The sequence below is a fragment of the Poecilia mexicana genome, unplaced genomic scaffold (assembly GCF_051168715.1).
Source record: "Poecilia mexicana isolate PSO_F unplaced genomic scaffold, ASM5116871v1 scaffold_14, whole genome shotgun sequence".
NCBI classification, from domain to species: Eukaryota; Metazoa; Chordata; class Actinopteri; order Cyprinodontiformes; family Poeciliidae; genus Poecilia; species Poecilia mexicana.
In genome coordinates, this window is record NW_028263383.1 from 10,274,502 (window position 1) to 10,284,740 (window position 10,239).

The 10,239-nt window shown below is 38.6% G+C and overlaps 1 protein-coding gene across 1 annotated transcript; it reads left to right on the plus strand.

Annotated features, from left to right (window-relative positions):
- Nucleotides 1–1,988: 1,988 nt before the first annotated feature.
- Nucleotides 1,989–9,718, plus strand: LOC106919274 (putative fibroblast growth factor 1). Its single transcript, XM_088012764.1, has 4 exons — nt 1,989–2,649; nt 6,032–6,227; nt 8,138–8,241; nt 8,473–9,718. Exons 1-4 carry the CDS (start codon nt 2,647–2,649, stop codon nt 8,650–8,652), a joined length of 483 nt encoding a protein of 160 aa, XP_087868890.1. The 5' UTR covers nt 1,989–2,646; the 3' UTR covers nt 8,653–9,718.
- Nucleotides 9,719–10,239: the final 521 nt, after the last annotated feature.

Genomic DNA, 10,239 nt, shown 5'->3' on the forward strand with positions numbered 1-10,239 from the left:
ATTATAAAAGTTTATTGATGTATTGTCACAAATAAATGTTGGAGGTTTATACATTTATGTTAATTTACTACATAAATCCTTGACTGACCTTTTTTTAATACACCTGTTTGGGAAATACTTTAAAGTGGCAAATAATGTTGCACTTGCCTTAATGTTTATGTCAAAATCTCTAAATATGTGAGAATTACCAAAAAAAAAAGCGTGATAAAACTATCTAGTAGCTCAAGTCTGTTTTTTAAATTTTACATTTTTAAACATTGTATTGATAATACTGAATTGTCTAATTCAGGTTTTTGAAGACTTTCATTTGTAATAAAGTTAACCTGTTCTGCCACCTGCTGGTTAAAAAACATAACGTGCACATCCACACAGGAAGTAATGTGATTACTAGTATTACCTCTTTTGGATGAAGTAACTTCTGTGAGTCTGTTCTAGCAATCTAGCAATTTCTGACCTTGGGTATTGGAAAGTTTGCACCAGTCCTCACTTTAAATATGATTTTTTTTTTTTTTTTTTTTTTTTTTTTACTGAAACACTCTCAAAGTTTGCAGTCATATCCTTACTATCACAACATTTTTTATTCTTTTTTACTGAAGCTGTTGATCACAAAAATCCACCCAGCTGACAAAGAGCTCAAGTGGAAGTGGGCCTCCAAAGTCAAGTTCTGCCAAAGGCCCTCAACAAAACTGGGTCAAATCTGTAAAAGATATTTTCCTGGTATGACACAAGATTGTCATCATTGCTGTTTCTTTTTTTAATCCCCTCTTATTTAAAACAAAATTTATAATGCATAAATTTGAGAGGCAAAGTGCCAAAGTGATTTAATGCATAATGTCTGCAGGCTTGTGAAGTAGATTATTACCTTGTGTGACCTCAGGGCCCAATCCTACAGGAGAAGGTAGAAGGTAACTGCAGTCATCTCTTTTATTTTATATAAATGTTTATAGTTGCATTAGTCTCAGGCATTAGTGCTCACATAGTTAGAAAGCTCTGTTATTTTCCAGACTTTGGCTCAGTACTGTGTCCTGGATGCTTGTGTCACTCTTTCTCAGCCCCTCTCTGTAGTCTGAGAGGATAATTTTAGTTCTGACGCTGGCTTGTTAAAATGAGTCCTCTGACGCTGCTGGAGGGGCGGCGATATTAGTGAGAAGAGGACTGAGAACAAATTACAAACTTATATATAAAAAGCAGACACTTCTCAAGTGCAAGGAAGGATGACAAACTTGTTCCAACCAAAAAACAAGAGAAAGAAAGGAGGACATGTTGACACTCACATGACTTTCCCACAGGTACGTGACAGATGATTATTATAGAGTGAGAACGTGATTAGAAATAGAGCTTTGGATTACCAAACTTTTTATCTACTGATGTCTGCGTGGACTCTGTCACCCAGGTCAAAATAAAGCTGGATGTCTAAGCAAAAAGTAATTTAGTGTTTCTAGTTCATGAAGGCATTTCACCTCTTGTTCTTCAGGTCCAGCAGGCTGATGAGGAGATAAGGCACTGACACTTCTCAAACAACTAAACCCAGATGAAGTTTCCTCTTCTTTTAGTTTTTGGGATTCAGTCAACCATTTTAACAAATTAGCAACAAAGAGATTAGATCTTTACCAACTACAGGATAAAAGAAAAAATATTAAGTACTTTACACTAAATTAGAAAACAGAAACAAGATATTTCAGAGCATAGATGCACAAATTAATATTTACAGATTTTCTTTAGTCTGAGAGAAATGTTTTTGTAATACTTTGTAATTTCTCTTCAAATTCTGGCTTCATGTAAAGGATGCAAGTGTCAGGAAAAATGTAATTAGATGAGCTTAGCTATATTATAGGTTAGCAAAATTCACTATAATTGATAAATATCACAGTACAGTATATGAGCAACAGGTTTTGTGATTTACTAAAATTATTTATTGAGTTCTGATTTTTACATTAAGAGAACCTGGTATTTTAACAGCCATGTGCATACTTTTGAGAGCCATTGTAGAAGCTTAAAACCTGCTTTTTCGAATGATTAAAGGCTGAAGACACAACATCTGTTTCCATAAACAGCTTTTTGAACTTTCCTCCACTTTAAGCCAAACATCCTTACACCACTTGAAGCCAAAACCCCCCTGACCTCACCAACATACACGCAGGTTGAAGCTCTCCTCCCACACGTCGGCACCCTGACTGGGTCATCGGTTGGACTTTTGACGTCATCTCCAGCTGCTGCTTTGTCCAAAGGTCCTAGTCTGGCAGCACTTATGTTAAATACCCCGTGTTAATGCACCTCAGGTCTTGTTCTTGGGAAAACCTCTTTGGTGAAGGGGTAGGCTTCACATTCTTTTTGTGGCTCTGGCCTCTCATTCTTTCTTCTTTTCCTGCTCCCCTGCTTTCCTTTCTTCCAAGACGTTCTTCTAAATGCGGAATGTCTTGGCTCTGGCAAAGTAATACGTCTGCATGCAAATTACCAGAGTTGTTAGAGTAACACTGCCAGACTGGATCCACAACCATTTTTTTTTTTTTTGTTCTTACAGGACAAAGTTCTTGATAGTTGCTGCTCTGGGATCTTTGTTCTCCAGGATAAATAAAAAGAAAGTGAGCTCCAACTATTTGTATTTGGCGTACGCATTTGCACTGGATAAACTCTTGAGGAAAAGATATGGTAAGACAAGAAACTGTGGTCTTTAAACAGGATAAAGAATGTAGGGTGTTCTAGCAACATCCATGCAAAAATCTGGATTAGTAAAACATCTGGTCTGTTTGAGATATTTATCCTTTAGTTTTTTATTACTTTGAATGTTATTAAAATGTATTCTTAATTTACTTTATATATTTTGGATTATTTACAGTTTATTTTTTACATTACTTTTTTTGTTTCTTTGTTTCTTGTTATTAATTTTTTAAGTTAGACAGGAAGAATTGCAGGTCCATTTTCTAGAAGCACAGGTACTGGTATAGGACCAGGATGCACTGGGTTGGGGCCTATTGTGTTTTACTACAGCAGGAGTGGCAGCAGGAAACAATGAAACGTTTGGTCTTTATTATTTGCTTGGAAATGGAAAAATAAACCCTAAAATGCAACCTACAAGTTTTGGACTTTGGACTTCTTTTGCCCGCATACAAAACATCACCTCAGTGCAGTAGTGGCTTATGCATTGAACTTTTATAGGATATTTGGTTTGACAAATAATCACCCCTACATGGTCCATTATTTATCACTAGTACAATTTGCAACATTTCCAGCGAGGAGTAAAGTTTTTTAATGTCATACCATTTCACAGTTGCTTGCTTGTGATAGAAAATTCTGATTCAAATCCCTGACCAAGAAGCCTAATAAATAAATAATAAATACATTTTTTAAAAATTGAATTTATGTATTTAAAAGTATTAATTTACACAGACAATACATATATGGACCACCTCGGCAGCTGCTCCTCCGAAGTACAGGGCATGAAGAGGATCCTTGTCCATCCTATTGGTCTTCTTCAAGTTGATGCAGAGGTTATTGTCACTGCATCACTACACCAGAAGTTCCATCTCCTCTCTGTATTTGGACTCATTGTTTGTGATGTGTCCCACTACTGCTGTGTCGTCTGCAAACTTCACGATATGACAGCTGGAGTGTCTTGTCAAGCAGCCATACGTCAGCAGATCAAAGAGAAGGGCGCTCAGGATGCAGCCATGCGGCGAGCTAGTGCTGAGAGTGATAGTGGAGGAGACGGTGTTGTGGTCTGTTGGTCATGGAAGTTCAGTATCCTGTTCCCCAGTGTGGGACTCAGTCCAAGAGAGAAGAGCTTCTGCACCAGGGTCTGTGGGATGAAGGAGTTGAAGGCTGAGGAGAAATCCAGAAAGAGCAGACAAATGAATCTCTGCTCTCCAGGTAGGTGAGGGCTGTGTGGACCACTGATGAGATGGTCGGCAGTGGAGCAGTTCTTCCTGTAGGCGTACTGATGAGGGTCCAAAGTGACATCGATGGAGTCTTTGATGGGGGCATTGACTAGCCTCTCAAAGCACTTCATGACTACAGATGCTTAAGGCAGTCTGGAAGTCATTCAGGCATGTGACGCGCTGAGAGACAGGGACAATAGTGGTGGTCTTTAAACAGGATAGGACAGGTGCTACTGACAGTCAGGTGTTAAAGATGTCTGCCAACACCTCAGACAGCTGATGTGCACAGTACCACAGTACCCACCCTGGGATGTTGTCAGGGCCTTATGGGGGTTGATTCCCTGAAGGGTCTTCCTCACATCTGCTGTGGTCTCACAGAGGGACGTGTCACCGATGGTTGTATAAGTTTGGTGCTGGGGGGGGGTAGGATCCTCAAAGCGGTGTGGTGTGGTGGCGCAGGAGTTGGGCACGGCCCACATATGGAGGCCTTGGTCCTTGACGTGGCCGTCGCAGGTTTGATTCCCGACCTGGTGACCTTTGCCGCATGTCTTCCCCTTCTCTCATTTCCCACTTTCCTGTCAATTAACTATCAAATGGGGGCCACTAGACCCAATAAAACCTTTAAAAAAAGGATCCTCAAAGCAGGCAAAGAACTTATTGAGTACATCTGACAGTGAGCGGTCCCTTAGGCACTGTGCATCCCTGATTTTGTAGTCTGTATTTCTCTTGATGCCCTTCCATATATGACTTGGTGGTGAAGTGACCTGGAATTTTCTTTGGCACTCACAATGTCCACAGTCAGTTCTTTCCTTGGCGTACTGATGTAACATCTCTAGCTTTCAGTAGAGGTCTCACTTCAACATTCAGCCAGAGTTTCTGGTTTGGAGAACAGATATGTAGCCTGGTGGTGGTGACATCATCAGCACAATTAGAGATAAAACACAGAACAGAGGAGGTGTATTCCTCCAGGTTCACCCCTCCCTTAAATGAAGATCTGTCAATGTGCACTGAAAACAGTCCTGACCACACAGTGAGTCTTTTTTGTGGATCTAATCCGTCTCGTCAGCGGATGATATGCTTTCGCCAACAAGGTTGAGATGTGGTCAAAGAGGCCAAGATGGGGCCGAGGAAGAGCTCTGTACTCACCGTTAATGTTAGTAGAGTCCAGTGTTGTCTCCCGGCTTGGGAAAGGTGGCATGCTGGTCGAAACTGGGCAGTGTTCGCCAGTTTCACGTGATTAAAGTTCCCCAGAACCACGTCTCCGGGTGCTTCATCTGCAGTGAGCTGTGGTGTCGTACAGCTCCTTCGATGCGTCATTAGTCATTAGCATAAGGACGTAAACAATTCTGCCAGCATGCCCAGGTGGGCCCCATATGGGGAAAAGGAGGACAGACCAGATGGGTCCCATATGGGTTTTCCATGTAGGGACACAGCCCACATGGGCCCTACATGAGCCCTACACAGATGGTGGGCCCACATGGGTTTGCCCATTTAGGGCCCATGTAGGGCCCACGTAGGCTGTGGCCCTACATGGGAAAACGTGGGACCCATATGTCTGCCCACCTTTAACCCATATGGGGCTCACCTAGTCATGCTGGCAGGAACACAGCAGTAAACTTCCGTAGCAGATAGTAGGGCCAACATTTCACTGTCATAAGTTTTATCACCTCAGAGCAGTAGCTATTTACCAGTCCACAGTTCCTACACCAACTTTCATTCACGTACAGAGACCTCCTCCAGAGACCGCTGGTCGCGTCCGCTCGGACTAACTGAAGACCGTTGGCGCTTTGCATTATTTATTAGTTTGTTGACGTTCAGATCCTCCGGTTGTGGTGGGAGTAAAGGGGTGTTAACGGTTGCCTACGTCGCCCATATCAGAAACCGCCACTCTTCGCCATAGCAACAAGTGTTGTTTATTCTTGTTTGGTTTTGTTTGGCATTTGGAAATTATTCTCAAATTAATGTTTGGTCTGAGAACGTGCCATGTTCCTGCATAGCCTCGTCTGAATCTAGTTTGGATCCTTATACTTAGCAGAACAAAAGTAGGGGAGAAAAAGAGCAGAGGAGGTTCTGATTTTCGGCAGGAGAGCATTTCGAGTAATCACACAGCACGCATGGCGGGGTGCTGCCCTTCATTCCTCTCTTCATGTTTCCAGCGAACTCCTCCACGTCCCGAGCAGAGTGGTGGTGAGCAGGTTGATCGCCCTCTGTCTTTACAACAGAACCAGGATCTAAGCTCGCTTCCGGAGAGACGGACGAGAGTCAAGTTGTACTGTCAGAATGGAGGATATCACCTGAAGATTGCTCAGGATGGAACGGTGACTGGCGTGAGGGAGGAAGATGACCAATACAGTGAGAAAAATGCATTCATCAATTTATTCTTTGTTATTTAAGCTGCGTTTCAGAGTTAGTTATCAGATATGTTCAGAACGTTAAACATGACAAACGTTTATTGCTTTGTTTTAAATCTTTATATTTCCTGAATTTTATTGTTTCCAAATGAGATGCATTGGTGGACAAATTAAAATTAAGTAGGCTTGGAAAAAAGAAAGATAACACTTTAATTGAAGGGGTGTGCATAAGACTGACATGACACTGTAATAAACGTGGCATAGCAGGATCAATTGAATGAAGAAAGTTAAAACTAACAAGTGACACAGTAATTTAATATTAACACATAGAGCTACATAGTTTTCTTAAAGTTTGATAATTTGAATATTTATGATAGATTATGATTTACTGGTTAATGTAAAGTTGTCATAACAAAGCCATTTTTTTGTTTTGATTAATGTCAAGTTACCATGACAAAAACGTTTTTTGTCTTGGTTAATGTCAAGTTGTCATAACAAAGACATTTTTTGTCTTGATTAATGTTGTCATGACAAAAACGTTTTTGTCTTGGTTAATGTCAAGTTGTCATAACAAAGACATTTTAAACAATGTCAAATAAGGTGTCTGAAATATTTGGCAAGCCACCTGCAAGTTCCTGAAAGTAGCCTTAATATTTTGGGAAAATAAATTCAAATAAAATTATCTGTAAATTCAAATAAAATTATCTGTAAATTCAAATAAAATTATCTGTAAATGTAGGAAAATAATTCTGAAAATCTCATTAAGTAATCCATCTGTTCAGAAAAGTTGCCTCTAGTCTTGTAAAAGAAGCCAAAAAGTTTTGTGAAAGTTATCTGTATCAGGAAAGCTACCAATGGAAATAGTGTGTATGTTCAAGAAAATGGACTGCATGTTTTGTAAAAGTAACCCAGTAACTTCCAGAATGTAACCAGAGGGCAGACTGTAGGTTTGTGACAGAAGCTTGGAAGACTTTTGCAGTAATATGTAAGCTAAAGGAGAGTAACCTGTAACTTCTAGGAAGATAAATCATTAATCATTACTCCATCAAGGTAACTTGAAGGCTCCCGCAAAGTGCATAATTTAGTAAAATAAAATGGAAGTTTAGTGACAATAACTTATGACAAACATTCAGCCTATTTTGGGAAAGTAACCTATAAATTACACTAAAATAATTTACAAATTCAGCTAATGCAACCAATAGGTTTTAAAAAGCAACCTGCATGTTCCAGAGAACAGCCTGTAAGTTTAATAATAAAATAGCCTTTAAGTGTTGTGATCGTAATCTAATCTTAAGAAATTGTAAATTATGACAAAGTAACATTTCACAATCAGAAAGACTCTACAAATAAATTCTAATTTTCAGAGAAGTAACCTGTGCATTCCCCAAAAGTATTATATAAGTACCATAAATATTTCAGTAAAGTAACGATAATGTTCAATAAAATCCACCTGCAACTTCCAAGAAAGCAACCCATAAAAGTAAGCTTTAAGTTTGAGGACAATAACTTGGAAACTGCTTAAAAGCATGTCGAATGTTTTGTGAAACTAGCATCCAAGCTCCAAGGAAGTATCAAGTTTTCAAAGACAGTAACTGTTACAAGTTCTATAAAAGTTATGAAAAATGACTTATAAACTATGGAATGTAACATTTATATTCCAGGGAAGTAATCTGTAGTATGTGTGGCCACTGGGGAACTTAATTTCTTGTGCAAGCTTTTTAGAATACATTTTTGGTAAAAGCTGCTTTACATAGTAATTTGGGATTTTTGTCATAACTCCTTACCCTTTGAACACATTTGTATGGGGGAGCATTTTTTTTGTTTTGTTACATTATGTAGGTATGTTCTGAAATTTAGCCTTGGAAAGGAAACAAAAAGTCACACAGAAATGTGATGTTGATTGTGTTGCAGTAATCATGAAGCCGAAGGCGGTGGCTATAGGAGTTATTGTCATCCAAGGGGAGCAGTCGGAAAAGTACCTGTCTATGAACGATAAGGGAGAACTCTCCGGAAAAGTGAGTTTTGGATTTTCTAGTGTACACTTGTCAGAATCCGTAATAACTAAGTAATTGTCTGCACGTTTTTAAAACTGTATTTAAAATGTAAATGATTTTTATCTAATATACATAAGATTGAAAAGAAATTGTCTTATTTTATTAATCCGTACAGTCATTGAGATGAATTTACTTAGAACCCTTGAATCAAATAGTCTGACTGCTGCTGTTTGCACATTCTTTTTTTCTCAGGAAACCTTGAGTGATGAGTGTAACTTCTTGGAACATATTGAGCCAAACGGCTACACCACATTTCGCTCCCAGAAATACACCTGGTATGTTGGTTTGAAGGCGAACGGCACACCTATGAAGGGACCAGAAACCCACCAGGGTATGAAGAACGTTTTATTCCTGCCGAGGCAAGCAGCCTGAACTTAAGTGAATAAAAACCCTGGAAAAACGCAGAACGGATCTTAGCTCACATAATTTTCATGAATGTTATGCTGGACAAAGCATTGTAAAGGTGACTTTGAAAGAGTTCATGAGATAACAACCCTGAAGTTTGTTGCCCACTACAGCTGATTGACAATATATTTATTAGACTTGGACTTATTTTACTGTCGTTGCACAAAAACACAACAGTGTTGGCAACAAAATGTCATTGCTTGGTCACTGGAGCACACAGGAAAAAAAAATTAGCTTATATGCATAATTATAAGCTAACAAAAAAAATACTCCCTACTAGTATAAAGCCTCCTTTCTCACTAACAGACTCCAGTGCATGTCTCTGCTCCAAAATGAGCATTTACTGTGAGCCATAGTTTGGTGCTGAGAGAAAGAAATGTGCAGCTTGCTCACAAAATAACTTTAAAGTTGATCGTGTCTGGAGCAAACAGCATAAACTGAACACTGAGCAACATGGTGTTAAGACCTGCAGTTCAGGGGATGATTGTTTTGTAGTTAATCTAAATTGGGGTGAAGTTGGGGTTCTCATTTTTTAATGAATGATCTCCTGGAACCACTTTTACATGTGGTACAGAGCCACTCGTGGCAACAACAAACCATATATGTTGCTGTACTGAATGTAAGCTCTTAGAATCTGGTCAGTTGAAGAAGTTTCTCTGAAAACCTGTTTGTATTTCACAATATGTTGCAACTTTGTGCTGGCTTGATGATTAGTGTATTTATATGTGGTTTTACCAGTAATCAAATATTATTTTACTCAACATTGTAACAAATATTTTCAGCATATAATGTGATGGGAAAGTAAATTTGATTTTTTTTAATTGTAAAAGTATGATATGGATGAAATGGCTTGTAATTCCAGTCAAGTTACCACTCAGGCAGAAATGTGAACATGAATAACACCTGGGTTGTTTTGATGACTCTTTTGAAAGGTGATTAAAACTGTTTATTGCTCTGTCTGCAAAATCTATGTTGCACTTCTTGAAGTTTTGTTGTTCAACATTAAAGACAGTTAAAAAGAAAAATAAATCAACTATCTTGTGTCATGTGGTTCTTAGCTAAAAACATGTTTTTCCAACCATCTTGTGATATGTACTGTTTAAAGGGCATAAATCATCATTTTGGCACCTTTTTTTTTTCTTTTTGCAGGTTTTTCTCTTTTTGCAGGTTTCAGTCATATTCATATTCATTTTCAAGGACTGAAATTAAGAAATATATTTAAAAATAAAATGTGGAGAAAAACAAGATGTTTTATTACAACCTGACTGGGTTAGACTGGATTAATAGATGGTTATACCATACATAAAAAGAAGAAACTGCTGAAAAAGAAAGCATTTTTAACATGAGAAAATGTATGCTCACAAGCAACAATCAGGGTTGTCTTAGTGTTTGACTTCCCTCAGCTTTAAATTGTCCCTTCCCATAAATCTAAAAGTCAACTTGTGACATAATCCTGCGGCAAAAGTGTTTCCACCAGAATGTTTTCAGTGGGTGAGGAATTTGTCTTCCTAATGTGTTCATTTCCATAGGGTTCACCAATATTCTTGCATAGAA

Bases quoted from the DNA above. Each gene is read 5' to 3' on its own strand.
- LOC106919274 (XM_088012764.1), top strand. The intron at 6,228-8,137 runs GTGAGAAAAATG...ATTGTGTTGCAG, and splicing joins GGAGGAAGATGACCAATACA to TAATCATGAAGCCGAAGGCG. The intron at 8,242-8,472 runs GTGAGTTTTGGA...TTTTTTTCTCAG, and splicing joins AGGGAGAACTCTCCGGAAAA to GAAACCTTGAGTGATGAGTG.